The 17,667-nt window shown below is 34.7% G+C and overlaps 1 protein-coding gene across 1 annotated transcript in view; it reads left to right on the top strand.

Annotated features, from left to right (window-relative positions):
* Positions 1-1,224: 1,224 nt before the first annotated feature.
* LOC142344063 (CCR4-NOT transcription complex subunit 11-like) overlaps positions 1,225-17,667 on the top strand; it is a 51,550-nt gene continuing 35,107 nt past the window's right edge. The window contains exon 1 of the mRNA XM_075395541.1: positions 1,225-1,784. Coding sequence (XP_075251656.1) covers positions 1,292-1,784 — 493 coding nt within the window. The 5' untranslated portion in view covers positions 1,225-1,291. The remainder of the gene's footprint in view (positions 1,785-17,667) is intronic.

The following is a 17,667-nucleotide window of genomic DNA, read 5'->3' as shown; positions in this document are numbered from 1 at the left end:
CTTCTTAAGAGCTACATCAAAAGATTGCCAATCTCCGATTGCATTGAAAGTCCTATGTAGTCCCTTGAATAAAATTTTTCTTTTTTTGTAACGGTACACATACGGAAATTAAGATTATGCCGGTTTCAGTGGATTTCTGATACCAATTACAGCTAATGACAGCTATGGAACGCCAGATTTCCATTACCTTTGGGTGTCACAAGAGTGAAATTTAGGTTTTTGTGAAGCGAAAGCATACACAAGGTACTTTAAAGGATTCCCCTTAACAACGAACACTATGCCATCCACATACATTTAGAATAATTTTAATTCCTGTGTGCTCGTTGCATGAAACCAGTTTTTACACGATTCGCACTCGCCTCCTTTGCCTCGGAAAGTAACGCTTCGTTTTCAGTCAATGCACTTTCCTTTCATATCAGTAGTTTGTTTTCCCTTCCCTCATTTGGTTTCTGAGAGGATTTTCCAAATGATTTCATCCACAAATTTGCCAAAATTAGGGCCAGCGAAGCACCAATGGCTAAACCGTCCAATTGTGTACCACATTTTATTTCACTTAAACTGAACTTCCATTAAGGGTAATCTCAAAAGGCTTTTCACAGCTTCGGGATCTCAGGAACCTCGTCACTGTAGGACAGTTCTTTAAGCGCAGTTTCAGTTGCTTCCTCAACCGGTACTTTGGGGGATAATATTAGCTCATCTTCCTGCAAATTGGTAGCCTCTGGAATCTTTCGAGTTAGCCTCAATATTTAAACCTGGTAACCTCTGGAAAAAAATGAACAGAAATTTTTTTGAGGTTCTCTTAACTGCTGCAATAGATTTTAGAAGTTGAAAAAAAGGTTCTCAACAACGGATATTGGAAATTGAAAAAAGTAATTTGGTTCCAGTCGTAGTTTCTTGCTTGGAGGGGGGGGGGGGGGGTCAGGGCCGTCAAAAATCTCCGAAATGAATGACGACACAATAACATACATTCGAACGAATATAAGCGCCATTACTGTTTCAGAGACTGCCGTTAAATAATTGCCTGTATTTTTGTTGTGCGTGAGGAAGGTTAGAAACCTAATTATTACGTTATTAATTTAAACTTGTGACACGGCTCCATGAGCCTAGCATATAGCTGTAAGTTAAAATGCACTGCGTTCTTTCGGTAAATTTATATACGCTGCCGTTATGTTTCATAGTGGGGGCTCACTTTCCATTTTCATCAAAAGAAGAAAAATCTTCAACAGGGTAGTAAAGGAAGATTTGAGAAAATGCAGCTATTAGCGTTACTAATGGATATTTTAGAACCAGCATGTTTAAAAAGCAGAATAAGGACAGTAGCTCGTCTAAAGTGAGCATGACACTAGCCCGTATTCTGGGCGATGAGTTTTCCTGTGAAAATTCGCTGGATAATATATCAACTACTTTTCATCATCAGATAACTGAAGCCGATTATTTTCAAGTGGGGCAAACAATTGAGTTTATGCTGAGAAATCCTGATATGCTTTCTACTAAGCATCAGAAAGCCACTGCATTGTTTCTTGTGTACGAGATGTTTAAATCAGAACCACTGTATTTAAACCCATTTGCTGATATTTTTGTGGAAGCGTTAGAGGTTCACAGTTCAATGTCTCTCCGGATCTTCTGCAGTCATCTAGCTAACGTTCATACCGATCAAGGCATTACAAACGCGTCATCCGTTCTTCATGAAATGTTAAGGAAAACACCGAAACTTCTAGTTCACGAATTTGAATCCCTTTCCAGTCAGTCCATTTTGGATGTCAAAGCTTTTCTAACAGGAATGGGTAGGTAATGTACACCCAAAATTATAATTGATCAGTTAACAATAAATGTTTTTCGTCATTACTCCAATGAAAGTAATTATCAGGTAAAGCAAATGTTAACTATCATTGTCAGTTAAGTTTCTTGGAAAAGATATTCAAAATTCTAGTTTTGAAATTCTGTAATTTTTTTCTGAATAAAGTGTTCTTGGACATCATATTACACAGTTTTTGAAATTCTGTTTATTTTTTTCTGGGATAAAGTGTTCTTGGACTACGAAGTGCATATAATGTATATAAAACCATGGGGAAAATGCTATCGTTTTCTTTCTTTTCAGGGCCCCGATTGTTGATAATTTTTTTGTGAGGTCCATAGAATTTTATCCAAATAATTTTTCATGCTAGAGGGTATTGATTGTTGACCATTTTTAACTGCTCCTGAAGGAAGTTTGAAGCAGCGTAACCGTGTGACTTTTTAATGCAAAATTTTTCTTTGACCCTTTTGACTTTGGAATATCTTGACGCGCTTGACTTTTTGCGTGATCTAAATTTCTCTCTTATTCACAATTTTAAGCAGCTAAGTTCAATTGACTAAAGTTAACTGATAAAAGTCAAATAAAGAGAAGTCGAAATCGGTATTATTTTTAATGGCGGCGATAGCGATGGCTTAGCCAACTATCATTGGCCTTATTTGGTTTTTGACGATCCAAAGTATTCGGATTGTTATGGAGCGCTTTGTACACATAAAATCGGTTCTTTTTAGACTTTTTAGAGCAAAAATTAAATTAAATTTGAAGCTTATCTTCTATCAAACTACCTTCATTGGAGTGCAATTTTAGTGATAGAATAAATTTTCGGTTTTTGAGAGTAAGTTTATTCATCTGCGGCCATTTGATTTCTGTTTTTTTTTTCACCTGAATGCTATTAAAATGTTAGAATTTTATTCTAGTTACGCCTCTTTGATGCTGTTTGAATCCTTCAACGGCAGCTGGTGCTTATTAGGGCTTTGGCACTATTCGTTGTCATAAAATAATGAGTTTGTTTTCCTGCATTTTTACTGTTGTAATTTACCTTGAAGCAGCTATTGTAACCGTGTGACTTTTTTATGCAAAATTTTTGTTTGACCGTTTTGACTTTAGAATAACGTGACGCGCTTGACTTTTTGCGTGATCTAAATTTCTCTCTTATTGACAATTTTAAGCAGCTAAGTTCAATTGACTGAAGTTAACTGATAAAAGTCAAATAAAGAAGTCGAAATCGGTGTTATTTTTAATGGCGGCGATAGCGATGGCTTAGCCAAGCTATTATTGGCCTTATTTGGTTTTTGACGGTCCAAAGTATTCGGATTGTTATGGAGCGCTTTGTACACAAGATCGGTTCTTTTTGGACTTTTTAGAGCAAAAATTAATTTAAATTTGAAGCTATTTTCTAGCAAACTACCTTCATTGGAGTGCAATTTTAGTGCTAGAATAAATTTTTGGTTTGTGAGAGTAAGTTTATTCATCTGCGACGCTTTGATTTCTGTTTTTTTTCACCCGAATGCTACTAAAATGTTAGAGTTTTATTCTAGTTACGCCTCTTTGATATTGTTTGAATCCTTCAACGGCAGCTAGTGCTTTTTAGGGCTTTGGCACTATTTGTTGTCATAAAATAAAAGTGAGTTTGTTTTCCTGCATTTTTACTGTTGTAATTTACCTTGAAGCAGCTATTGTAACCGCGTGACTTTTGTATGCAAAATTTTTGTTTGACCGTTTTGACTTTGGAATAACTTGACGCGCTTGACTTTTTACGTGATCTAAATTTCTCTCTTATTCACAATTTTAAGCAGCTAAGTTCAATTGACTGAAGTTAACTGATAAAAGTCAAGTAAAGAAGTCGAAATTGGTGTTATTTTTAATGGCGGCGATAGCGATGGCTTAGCCAAGCTATTATTGGCCTTATTTGGTTTTTGACGGTCCAAAGTATTCGGATTGTTATGGAGCGCTTTGTACACAAGATCTGTTCTTTTTGGACTTTTTAGAGCAAAAATTAAATTAAATTTGAAGCTATTTTCTAGCAAACTACCTTCATTGGAGTGCAATTTTAGTGCTAGAATAAATTTTTGGTTTGTGAGAGTAAGTTAATTCATCTGCGACGCTTTGATTTCTGTTTTTTTTTCACCCGAATGCTACTAAAATGTTAGAGTTTTATTCTAGTTACGCCTCTTTGATATTGTTTGAATCCTTCAACGGCAGCTAGTGCTTTTTAGGGCTTTGGCACTATTTGTTGTCATAAAATAAAAGTGAGTTTGTTTTCCTGCATTTTTACTGTTGTAATTTACCTTGAAGCAGCTATTGTAACCGCGTGACTTTTGTATGCAAAGTTTTTGTTTGACCGTTTTGACTTTGGAATAACTTGACGCGCTTGACTTTTTACGTGATCAAAAATTCTCTCTTATTCACAATTTTAAGCAGCTAAGTTCAATTGACTGAAATTAACTGATAAAAGTCAAATAAAGAGAAGTCGAAATCGGTGTTATTTTTAATGGCGGCGATAGCGATGGCTTAGCCAACTATCATTGGCCTTATTTGGTTTTTGACGATCCAAAGTATTCGGATTGTTATGGAGCGCTTTGTACACATAAAATCGGTTCTTTTTAGACTTTTTAGAGCAAAAATTAAATTAAATTTGAAGCTTATCTTCTATCAAACTACCTTCATTGGAGTGCAATTTTAGTGCTAGAATAAATTTTTGGTTTTTGAGAGTAAGTTTATTCATCTGCGGCGATTTGATTTCTGTTTTTTTTTTCACCTGAATGCTATTAAAATGTTAGAATTTTATTCTAGTTACGCCTCTTTGATACTGTTTGAATCCTTCAACGGCATGTGGTGCTTATTAGGGCTTCGGTACTATTTGTTGTCATATAAAAGTGAGTTTTTATTTTCTCCTGCATTTTTACTGTTATATTTTACCTTGAAGCAGCTATTGTAACCGTGTGACTTTTTTATGCAAAATTTTTGTTTGACCGTTTTGACTTTAGAATATTGTGACGCGCTTGACTTTTTGCGTGATCTAAATTTCTCTCTTATTCACATTTTTAAGCAGCTAAGTTCAATTGACTGAAGTTAACTGATAAAAGTCAAATAAAGAAGTCGAAATCGATGTTATTTTTATTGGCGGCGATAGCGATGGCTTAGCCAAGCTATTATTGGCCTTATTTGGTTTTTGACGGTCCAAAGTATTCGGATTGTTATGGAGCGCTTTGTACACAAGATCGGTTCTTTTTGGACTTTTTAGAGCAAAAATTAAATTAAATTTGAAGCTATTTTCTATCAAACTACCTTCATTGGACTGCAATTTTAGTGCTAGAATAAATTTTTGGTTTGTGAGAGTAAGTTTATTCATCTGCGACGCTTTGATTTCTGTTTTTTTTTTCACCCGAATGCTACTAAAATGTTGGAGTTTTATTCTAGTTACGCCTCTTTGATATTGTTTGAATCCTTCAACGGCAGCTAGTGCTTTTTAGGGCTTTGGCACTGTTCGTTGTCATAAAATAATGAGTTTGTTTTCCTGCATTTTTACTGTTGTAATTTACCTTGAAGCAGCTATTGTAACCGCGTGACTTTTGTATGCAAAATTTTTGTTTGACCGTTTTGACTTTGGAATAACTTGACGCGCTTGACTTTTTACGTGATCTAAATTTCTCTCTTATTCACAATTTTAAGCAGCTAAGTTCAATTGACTGAAGTTAACTGATAAAAGTCAAATAAAGAGAAGTCGAAATCGGTGTTATTTTTAATGGCGGGAATAGGGATGACTTAGCCAACTATCATTGGCCTTATTTGGTTTTTGACGATCCAAAGTATTCGGATTGTTATGGAGCGCTTTGTACACATAAAATCGGTTCTTTTTAGATTTTTTAGAGCAAAAATTAAATCAAATTTGAAGCTTAATTTCTATCAAACTACCTTCATTGGAGTGCAATGCTAGAATAAATTTTCGGTTTTTGAGAGTAAGTTTATTCATCTGCGGCGATTTGATTTCTGTTTTTTTTTCACCTGAATGCTATTAAAATGTTAGAATTTTATTCTAATTACGCCTCTTTGATATTGTTTGAATCCTTCAACGGCAGCTAGTGCTTTTTAGGGCTTTGGCACTATTTGTTGTCATAAAAATAAAAGTGAGTTTATGTTTTTCTGCATTTTTACTGTTGTAATTTACCTTGAAGCAGCTATTGTACCCGCGTGACTTTTGTATGCAAAATTTTTGTTTGACCGTTTTGACTTTGGAATAACTTGACGCGCTTGACTTTTTACGTGATCAAAAATTCTCTCTTATTCACAATTTTAAGCAGCTAAGTTCAATTGACTGAAATTAACTGATAAAAGTCAAATAAAGAGAAGTCGAAATCGGTGTTATTTTTAATGGCGGCGATAGCGATGGCTTAGCCAACTATCATTGGCCTTATTTGGTTTTTGACGATCCAAAGTATTCGGATTGTTATGGAGCGCTTTGTACACATAAAATCGGTTCTTTTTAGACTTTTTAGAGCAAAAATTAATTTAAATTTGAAGCTTATCTTCTATCAAACTACCTTCATTGGAGTGCAATTTTAGTGCTAGAATAAATTTTCGGTTTTTGAGAGTAAGTTTATTCATCTGCGGCGATTTGATTTCTGTTTTTTTTCACCTGAATGCTATTAAAATGTTAGAATTTTATTCTAGTTACGCCTCTTTGATACTGTTTGAATCCTTTAACGGCAGCTGGTGCTTATTAGGGCTTCGGCACTATTTGTTGTCATAAAATAAAAGTGAGTTTTTATTTTCTCCTGCATTTTTACTGTTATATTTTACCTTGAAGCAGCTATTGTAACCGTGTGACTTTTTTATGCAAAATTTTTGTTTGACCGTTTTGACTTTAGAATAACGTGACGCGCTTGACTTTTTGCGTGATCTAAATTTCTCTCTGATTCACAATTTTAAGCAGCTAAGTTCAATTGACTGAAGTTAACTGATAAAAGTCAAGTAAAGAAGTCGAAATCGGTGTTATTTTTAATGGCGGCGATAGCGATGGCTTAGCCAAGCTATTATTGGCCTTATTTGGTTTTTGACGGTCCAAAGTATTCGGATTGTTATGGAGCGCTTTGTACACAAGATCGGTTCTTTTTGGACTTTTTAGAGCAAAAATTAAATTAAATTTGAAGCTATTTTCTATCAAACTACCTTCATTGGACTGCAATTTTAGTGCTAGAATAATTTTTTGGTTTGTGAGAGTAAGTTTATTCATCTGCGACGCTTTGATTTCTGTTTTTTTCACCCGAATGCTACTAAAATGTTAGAGTTTTATTCTAGTTACGCCTCTTTGATATTGTTTGAATCCTTCAACGGCAGCTAGTGCTTTTTAGGGCTTTGGCACTATTTGTTGTCATAAAATAATGAGTTTGTTTTCCTGCATTTTTACTGTTGTAATTTACCTTGAAGCAGCTATTGTAACCGCGTGACTTTTGTATGCAAAATTTTTGTTTGACCGTTTTGACTTTGGAATAACTTGACGCGCTTGACTTTTTACGTGATCTAAATTTCTCTCTTATTCACAATTTTAAGCAGCTAAGTTCAATTGACTGAAGTTAACTGATAAAAGTCAAATAAAGAGAAGTCGAAATCGGTGTTTTTTTTAATGGCGGGAATAGCGATGGCTTTGCCAACTATCATTGGCCTTATTTGGTTTTTGACGATCCAAAGTATTCGGATTGTTATGGAGCGCTTTGTACACATAAAATCGGTTCTTTTTAGACTTTTTAGAGCAAAAATTAAATTAAATTTGAAGCTTATTTTCTATCAAACTACCTTCATTGGAGTGCAATGCTAGAATAAATTTTCGGTTTTTGAGAGTAAGCTTATTCATCTGCGGCGATTTGATTTCTGTTTTTTTTTCACCTGAATGCTATTAAAATGTTAGAATTTTATTCTAATTACGCCTCTTTGATATTGTTTGAATCCTTCAACGGCAGCTAGTGCTTTTTAGGGCTTTGGCACTATTTGTTGTCATAAAAATAAAAGTGAGTTTATGTTTTTCTGCATTTTTACTGTTGTAATTTACCTTGAAGCAGCTATTGTAACCGCGTGACTTTTGTATGCAAAATTTTTGTTTGACCGTTTTGACTTTGGAATAACTTGACGCGCTTGACTTTTTACGTGATCTAAATTTCTCTCTTATTCACAATTTTAAGCAGCTAAGTTCAATTGACTGAAGTTAACTGATAAAAGTCAAATAAAGAGAAGTCGAAATCGGTGTTATTTTTAATGGCGGGAATAGCGATGGCTTAGCCAACTATCATAGGCCTTATTTGGTTTTTGACGATCCAAAGTATTCGGATTGTTATGGAGCGCTTTGTACACATAAAATCGGTTCTTTTTAGACTTTTTAGAGCAAAAATTAAATTAAATTTGAAGCTTATCTGCTATCAAACTACCTTCATTGGACTGCAATTTTAGTGCTAGAATAAATTTTTGGTTTGTGAGAGTAAGTTTATTCATCTGCGACGCTTTGATTTCTGTTTTTTTTTCACCCGAATGCTACTAAAATGTATGGGTTTTATTCTAGTTACGCCTCTTTGATATTGTTTGAATCCTTCAACGGCAGCTAGTGCTTTTTAGGGCTTTGGCACTATTCGTTGTCATAAAATAATGAGTTTGTTTTCCTGCATTTTTACTGTTGTAATTTACCTTGAAGCAGCTATTGTAACCGTGTGACTTTTTTATGCAAAATTTTTGTTTGACCGTTTTGACTTTAGAATAACGTGACGCGCTTGACTTTTTGCGTGATCTAAATTTCTCTCTGATTCACAATTTTAAGCAGCTAAGTTCAATTGACTGAAGTTAACTGATAAAAGTCAAGTAAAGAAGTCGAAATCGGTGTTATTTTTAATGGCGGCGATAGCGATGGCTTAGCCAAGCTATTATTGGCCTTATTTGGTTTTTGACGGTCCAAAGTATTCGGATTGTTATGGAGCGCTTTGTACACAAGATCGGTTCTTTTTGGACTTTTTAGAGCAAAAATTAAATTAAATTTGAAGCTATTTTCTATCAAACTACCTTCAATGGACTGCAATTTTAGTGCTAGAATAAATTTTTGGTTTGTGAGAGTAAGTTTATTCATCTGCGACGCTTTGATTTCTGTTTTTTTCACCCGAATGCTACTAAAATGTTAGAGTTTTATTCTAGTTACGCCTCTTTGATATTGTTTGAATCCTTCAACGGCAGCTAGTGCTTTTTAGGGCTTTCGCACTATTTGTTGTCATAAAATAATGAGTTTGTTTTCCTGCATTTTTACTGTTGTAATTTACCTTGAAGCAGCTATTGTAACCGTGTGACTTTTGTATGCAAAATTTTTGTTTGACCGTTTTGACTTTGGAATAACTTGACGCGCTTGACTTTTTACGTGATCTAAATTTCTCTCTTATTCACAATTTTAAGCAGCTAAGTTCAATTGACTGAAGTTAACTGATAAAAGTCAAATAAAGAGAAGTCGAAATCGGTGTTATTTTTAATGGCGGGAATAGCGATGGCTTAGCCAACTATCATTGGCCTTATTTGTTTTTTGACGATCCAAAGTATTCGGATTGTTATGGAGCGCTTTGTACACATAAAATCGGTTCTTTTTAGACTTTTTAGAGCAAAAATTAAATTAAATTTGAAGCTTATTTTCTATCAAACTACCTTCATTGGAGTGCAATGCTAGAATAAATTTTCGGTTTTTGAGAGTAAGTTTATTCATCTGCGGCGATTTGATTTCTGTTTTTTTTTTCACCTGAATGCTATTAAAATGTTAGAATTTTATTCTAAGTACGCCTCTTTGATATTGTTTGAATCCGTCAACGGCAGCTGGTGCTTATTAGGGCTTTGGCACTATTTGTTGTCATAAAATAAAAGTGAGTTTTTATTTTCTGCATTTTTACTGTTACATTTTACCTTGAAGCAGCTATTATAACCGTGTGACTTTTTTATGCAAAATTTTTGTTTGACCGTTTTGACTTTAGAATAACGTGACGCGCTTGACTTTTTGCGTGATCTAAATTTCTCTCTTATTCACAATTTTAAGCAGCTAAGTTCAATTGACTGAAGTTAACTGATAAAAGTCAAATAAAGAAGTCGAAATCGATGTTATTTTTAATGGCGGCGATAGCGATGGCTTAGCCAAGCTATTATTGCCCTTATTTGGTTTTTGACGGTCCAAAGTATTCGGATTGTTATGGAGCGCTTTGTACACAAGATCGGTTCTTTTTTGACTTTTTAGAGCAAAAATTAAATTAAATTTGAAGCTATTTTCTAGCAAACTACCTTCATTGGAGTGCAATTTTAGTGCTAGAATAAATTTTTGGTTTGTGAGAGTAAGTTTATTCATCTGCGACGCTTTGATTTCTGTTTTTTTTCACCCGAATGCTACTAAAATGTTAGAGTTTTATTCTAGTTACGCCTCTTTGATATTGTTTGAATCCTTCAACGGCAGCTAGTGCTTTTTAGGGCTTTGGCACTATTTGTTGTCATAAAATAAAAGTGAGTATGTTTTCCTGCATTTTTACTGTTGTAATTTACCTTGAAGCAACTATTGCAACCGCGTGACTTTTGTATGCAAAATTTTTGTTTGACCGTTTTGACTTTGGAATAACTTGACGCGCTTGACTTTTTACGTGATCTAAATTTCTCTCTTATTCACAATTTTAAGCAGCTAAGTTCAATTGACTGAAGTTAACTGATAAAAGTCAAATAAAGAAGTCGAAATCGGTGTTATTTTTAATGGCGGCGATAGCGATGGCTTAGCCAAGCTATTATTGCCCTTATTTGGTTTTTGACGGTCCAAAGTATTCGGATTGTTATGGAGCGCTTTGTACACAAGATCGGTTCTTTTTTGACTTTTTAGAGCAAAAATTAAATTAAATTTGAAGCTATTTTCTAGCAAACTACCTTCATTGGAGTGCAATTTTAGTGCTAGAATAAATTTTTGGTTTGTGAGAGTAAGTTTATTCATCTGCGACGCTTTGATTTCTGTTTTTTTTTCACCCGAATGCTACTAAAATGTTAGAGTTTTATTCTAGTTACGCCTCTTTGATATTGTTTGAATCCTTCAACGGCAGCTAGTGCTTTTTAGGGCTTTGGCACTATTTGTTGTCATAAAATAAAAGTGAGTTTATGTTTTCCTGCATTTTTACTGTTGTAATTTACCTTGAAGCAGCTATTGTAACCGCATGACTTTTGTATGCAAAATTTTTGTTTGACCGTTTTGACTTTGGAATAACTTGACGCGCTTGACTTTTTACGTGATCTAAATTTCTCTCTTATTCACAATTTTAAGCAGCTAAGTTCAATTGACTGAAGTTAACTGATAAAAGTCAAATAAAGAGAAGTCGAAATCGGTGTTATTTTTAATGGCGGGAATAGCGATGGCTTAGCCAACTATCATTGGCCTTATTTGGTTTTTGACGATCCAAAGTATTCGGATTGTTATGGAGCGCTTTGTACACATAAAATCGGTTCTTTTTAGAGCAAAAATTAAATTAAATTTGAAGCTTATCTTCTATCAAACTACCTTCATTGTAGTGCAATGCTAGAATAAATTTTCGGTTTTTGAGAGTAAGTTTATTCATCTGCGGCGATTTGATTTCTGTTTTTTTTTCACCTGAATGCTATTAAAATGTTAGAATTTTATTCTAATTACGCCTCTTTGATATTGTTTGAATCCGTCAACGGCAGCTAGTGCTTTTTAGGGCTTTGGCACTATTTGTTGTCATAAAATAAAAGTGAGTTTTTATTTTTTACTGCTTTTTACGGTTGTATTTTACCTAGTCTCATTGATGACAGGTTCCTAAGTTGCTTATGAGGCAAAAGTGAATCGAATTAATTAATTCATTTTATGGTTTCTATGGCTTAACCACCTATTTTTAAAAGAAAAGTATCCCAGTATTCACCTATCTCAATGGTTGCTAATGAGGCATTAAGGAATCTAATTACTGGCTTGCATTCATACGAGTTCTTCTTATGAATTCATACGAATTTATTGGCCGGAATTCTTACGAGTTTTTTCTTGTCGCTCTTCTTGTTGTCTGGTCGTTTAGTCGCTATAAGAGCGGCGTAAGTTTGATCTTTTACTGGCTTGAGTTTTTTTAGCTCTTATGTTTGATGATGCTGATTCTTTTTGAAGGGTATTAATGTTTTTCTGTCCTGTTATTGTTATTCAGGACTCATCCTGCTATGTATTTTATTTCGGCTTCAAGATTTGTATTACAACCATATCAGGTTTTGCTCACTTTAGTAATTGTTTCAAGCAATTATGACCTAATTGTATGTGTAACCTCAAAGATTTCACTCTTACGGGATCGAGTGTTAGGTTTTTCGCGTGATTAATTCTTTGGTCACATTTGACTTACCGCATTCCCGAAAATGACTTCTGCTTACTTTCATTTAAGAATGAGGGCAACAGTTTTTTGAGATGAGATCAATTGAGTCACTCGAATTAAACAATTTTTCATTTCATCATTAAGTAATAGCATTTTAGCAATAGGTGCAAGAAATGATTTTTTTGGTATTATTCTTATGGGCTTTTTGATTAAAAGTGTACAAAGTTGTTGCTATTTTTCCGGCGGTCTGGCAGCTGTGTTTTGCATTCAATTTTAATAGTGGTATATAACCTCTGATTACGTCATCTAACGCATCTTAGTGAACTTCTTAACTCCCGCTCCTCCCTTCCCCTTCCATGACCGAAGCTGGCTACTGTAATTTGGAGATCCCACTAGTCACTCGAGAGCAATTATTCCGACAACAGTTTTTTGTTGAGCAATTATTCCGACAACAGTTTTTCGTTGAGCCTAGCAAAAAAAACTAGGCTCAAACTCTCCGAACAAAAACAAAACACATAAATAAAAATGGCAATAAAATTGTCGGAAAAAGTCTCAAGTTGATTTTAAAAATCAAATTTTCGAGATATTTTTCTTTCTGCTTCAGTAACCAATAGGAAAGTGACCTTCCTATGTAGGCCCTGAAATTAATTCAGCAATTATTCGACTAATTGATAAACACTTTTCGTGAAACTGATTATGGATGGTTCTTAGACCGCAAAACTAGACAACGTATTCAGAGCCTTTTTTCTAGACAACCTAGATCAAAACTTCTTTTTGTTTCAGTAAGCAATGAGAGGGTGACACTCCTACGTAGGCGCCAAAAATGATGTAAAATTGTTCGACTAGATTGAAAAACACTTTTCGTGAAACTGTATATAGATGGTTTTTAGACCGCAAAACTAGACAATGTATTCAGAACTTTTTCCCCCAGTTATTCTTAGATCAAAATTTCTTTCAGCTTCAGTGGCTTAAAGGAAGGTGATCTTCCTCCTTGGCCCTAACGTTAATTCAGCAAGTATTCGATTAATTGAAAAACACTTAGTGAAACTGATTATGGATGGTTCTTAGACCGCAAAACTAGACAACGTATTCAGAGGTTTTTTTCCTAGACAACCTAGCTAAATATTTCGTTCTGCTTCAGTAGCTGGCAGGAAGGCCGCACTCCTACGTAGGCCCTGAAAGTAATTTGTAGTTTGTTAGACTAGATTGAAAAACACTTTTCGTGAAATTGTTTATTTATGGTTTTTAGACCGCAAAACTTCACAACGTATTCAAATCTTTTTCTCTAGACAACCTAAATCAAAACTTCTTTCTGCTTCCGTAACCAATAGGAAAGTTACCTTATTACGTAGGCCCTGAAATTAATTCAGAAAGTATTCGACTAATTGAAAAACACGTTTCGTGAAACTGATTAGCTTAGACCGCAAAACTAGACAAAGTATTCAGAGCTTTTTTCTAGACAACCTAGATCAAAACTTCTTTCTGCTTCCGTAACCAATAGGAAAGTGACCTTACTACGTAGGCCCTGAAATTAATTCAGCAATTTTTTGACTAATTGAAAAACACGTTTCCTGAAACTGATTAGCTTAGACCGCAAAACTAGACAAAGTATTCAGAGCATTTTTCTATACAACCTAGATCAAAACTTCTTTCTGCTTCAGTAAGCAATGAGAGGGTGACACTCCTACGTAGGCACCAAAAATGATGTAAAAGTGTTCGACTAGATTGAAAAACACCTTTCGTAAAACTGTATATGGATGGTTTTTAGACAGCAAAAGTTGACAATGTATTCAGAACTTTTTTCCTAGACATTCCTTGATCAAAATTTCTTTCAGCCTCAGTGACTATAGGAAAGTGATCTTCCTGGGTAGGCCCTAACATTAATTCATCAAGTATTCGATTAATGGAAAAACACTTTGCGTGAAACTGTTTATTGATGGTTTTTAGACCGCAAAACTTCACAACGTTTTCAGAGCTTTTTCCCTAGACAACCTGGATCAAAACTTCTTTCTGCTTCCGTAACCAATAGGAAAGTGACCTTCCTATGTAGGCCTTGAAATTAATTCAGCAATTATTCGATTAATTGAAACACTTTTCGTGAAACTGATTATGGATGGTTCTTATACCGCAAAACTAGACAACGTATTCAAGAGCGTTTTTTTCCTAGACAAACTAGATCAAAACTTCTTTCTGCTTCAGAAAGCAATGAAAGGTTGACACTCCTACGTAGGCACCAAAAACGATGTAGAAGTGTTCGGCTAGATTGAAAAACACTTTTCATGAAACTGTATATAGATGGTTTTTAGACAGCAAAACTTGACAATGTATTCAGAACTTTTTTCCTAGACTTTCTTTGATCAAATTTTCTTTCAGCCTCAGTGACTAATAGGAAAGCGATCTTCCTAGGTAGGCCCTAACATTATTTCATCAAGTATTCGGTAAATTGAAAGACACTTTTCGTGAAACTGATTATGGATGGTTCTTAGACCGCAAAACTAGACAACGTATTCAGAGGTTTTTTTTCCTAGACAACCTAGCTTAATTTTTCGTTCTGCTTCAGTAGCTAGCAGGAAGGTCACACTCCTACGTAGGCCCTGAAAGTGATTTATAAATTGTTAGACTAGATTGAAAAACACTTTTCGTGAAATTGTTTATTGATGGTTTTTAGACCGCAAAACTTCACAACGTATTAAGAGCTTTTTCCCTAGACAACCTAGATCAAAACTTCTTTCTGCTTCAGTAAGCAATGAGAGGGTGACGATCCTACGTAGGCACCAAAAATGATGTAAAATGATCGACTAGATTGAAAAACACTTTTCATGAAACTGTATAGAGATGGTTTTTAGACCGCAAAACTAGACAATGTATTCAGAACTTCTTTCCTAGACATTCCTTGATCAAATTTTCTTTCAGCCTCAGTGACTAATAGGAAAGTGATCTTCCTAGGTGGGCCCTAACATTAATTCATCAAGTATTGGAACAATTGAAAAACACTTTGCGTGAAACTGATTATGGTTGGTTCTTAGAACGCAAAACTAGACAACGTATTCAGAACTTTTTTTCCTAGACAAACTAGATCAAAACTTCTTTCTGCTTCAGAAAGCAATGAGAGGTTGACACTCCTACGTAGGCACCAAGAATGATGTAGATGTGTTCGGCTTGATTGAAAAACCATTTTCATGAAACTGTTTATAGATGGTTTTTAGACAGCAAAAATTGACAATGTATTCAGAACTTTTTTCCTAGACATTCCTTGATCAAATTTTCTTTCAGCCTCAGTGACTAATAGGAAAGTGATATTCCTAGGTAGGCCTCAACATTAATTCGTCAAGTATTCGAATAATTGAAAAACACTTTGCGTGAAACTGATTATGGATGGTTCTTAGAACGCAAAACTAGACAACGTATTCAGAACTTTTCCTAGACAAACTAGATCAAAATTTCTTTCTGCTTCAGAAGGCAATGAGAGGTTGACACTCCTACGTAGGCACCAAAAATGATGTAGAAGTGTTCGGCTTGATTGAAAAACAATTTTCATGAAACTGTTTATAGATGGTTTTTAGACAGCAAAAATTGACAATGTATTCAGAACTTTTTTCCTAGACATTCCTTGATCAAATTTTCTTTCAGCCTCAGTGACTAATAGGAAAGTGATATTCCTAGGTAGGCCTCAACATTAATTCGTCAAGTATTCGAATAATTGAAAAACACTTTGCGTGAAACTGATTATGGATGGTTCTTAGAACGCAAAACTAGACAACGTATTCAGAACTTTTCCTAGACAAACTAGATCAAAATTTCTTTCTGCTTCAGAAGGCAATGAGAGGTTGACACTCCTACGTAGGCACCAAAAATGATGTAGAAGTGTTCGGCTTGATTGAAAAACAATTTTCATGAAACTGTTTATAGATGGTTTTTAGACAGCAAAAATTGACAATGTATTCAGAACTTTTTTCCTAGACATTCCTTGATCAAATTTTCTTTCAGCCTCAGTGACTAATAGGAAAGCGATCTTCCTAGGTAGGCCCTAACATTATTTCATCAAGTATTCGGTAAATTGAAAGACACTTTTCGTGAAACTGATTATGGATGGTTCTTAGACCGCAAAACTAGACAACGTATTCAGAGGTTTTTTTTCCTAGACAACCTAGCTTAATTTTTCGTTCTGCTTCAGTAGCTAGCAGGAAGGTCACACTCCTACGTAGGCCCTGAAAGTGATTTATAAATTGTTAGACTAGATTGAAAAACACTTTTCGTGAAATTGTTTATTGATGGTTTTTAGACCGCAAAACTTCACAACGTATTAAGAGCTTTTTCCCTAGACAACCTAGATCAAAACTTCTTTCTGCTTCAGTAAGCAATGAGAGGGTGACGATCCTACGTAGGCACCAAAAATGATGTAAAATGATCGACTAGATTGAAAAACACTTTTCATGAAACTGTATAGAGATGGTTTTTAGACCGCAAAACTAGACAATGTATTCAGAACTTCTTTCCTAGACATTCCTTGATCAAATTTTCTTTCAGCCTCAGTGACTAATAGGAAAGTGATCTTCCTAGGTGGGCCCTAACATTAATTCATCAAGTATTGGAACAATTGAAAAACACTTTGCGTGAAACTGATTATGGTTGGTTCTTAGAACGCAAAACTAGACAACGTATTCAGAACTTTTTTTCCTAGACAAACTAGATCAAAACTTCTTTCTGCTTCAGAAAGCAATGAGAGGTTGACACTCCTACGTAGGCACCAAGAATGATGTAGATGTGTTCGGCTTGATTGAAAAACCATTTTCATGAAACTGTTTATAGATGGTTTTTAGACAGCAAAAATTGACAATGTATTCAGAACTTTTTTCCTAGACATTCCTTGATCAAATTTTCTTTCAGCCTCAGTGACTAATAGGAAAGTGATATTCCTAGGTAGGCCTCAACATTAATTCGTCAAGTATTCGAATAATTGAAAAACACTTTGCGTGAAACTGATTATGGATGGTTCTTAGAACGCAAAACTAGACAACGTATTCAGAACTTTTCCTAGACAAACTAGATCAAAATTTCTTTCTGCTTCAGAAGGCAATGAGAGGTTGACACTCCTACGTAGGCACCAAAAATGATGTAGAAGTGTTCGGCTTGATTGAAAAACAATTTTCATGAAACTGTTTATAGATGGTTTTTAGACAGCAAAAATTGACAATGTATTCAGAACTTTTTTCCTAGACATTCCTTGATCAAATTTTCTTTCAGCCTCAGTGACTAATAGGAAAGTGATCTTCCTAGGTGGGCCCTAACATTAATTCATCAAGTATTCGAATAATTGAAAAACACTTTTCGTGAGACTGATTATGGTTCTTAGACCGCAAAACCAGACAACGTATTCAGAGATTTTTTTCTAGACAACCTAGATCAAAACTGCTTTCTGCTACAGTAAGCAATGAGAGTGTGACACTCCTACGTAGGCGCCAAAAATAATGTTAAATCGTTCTTGTAGATTGAAAAACAGGTCTCATGAAACTTTATAATAGATGGTTTTTAGAC

The sequence above is a fragment of the Convolutriloba macropyga genome, chromosome 8 (assembly GCF_964194025.1).
Source record: "Convolutriloba macropyga chromosome 8, txConMacr16.3, whole genome shotgun sequence".
NCBI lineage: Eukaryota > Metazoa > Xenacoelomorpha > Acoela > Convolutidae > Convolutriloba > Convolutriloba macropyga.
Note: the sequence above shows the minus strand (reverse complement) of the source record. Positions and strands in the feature narration are given on the sequence as shown.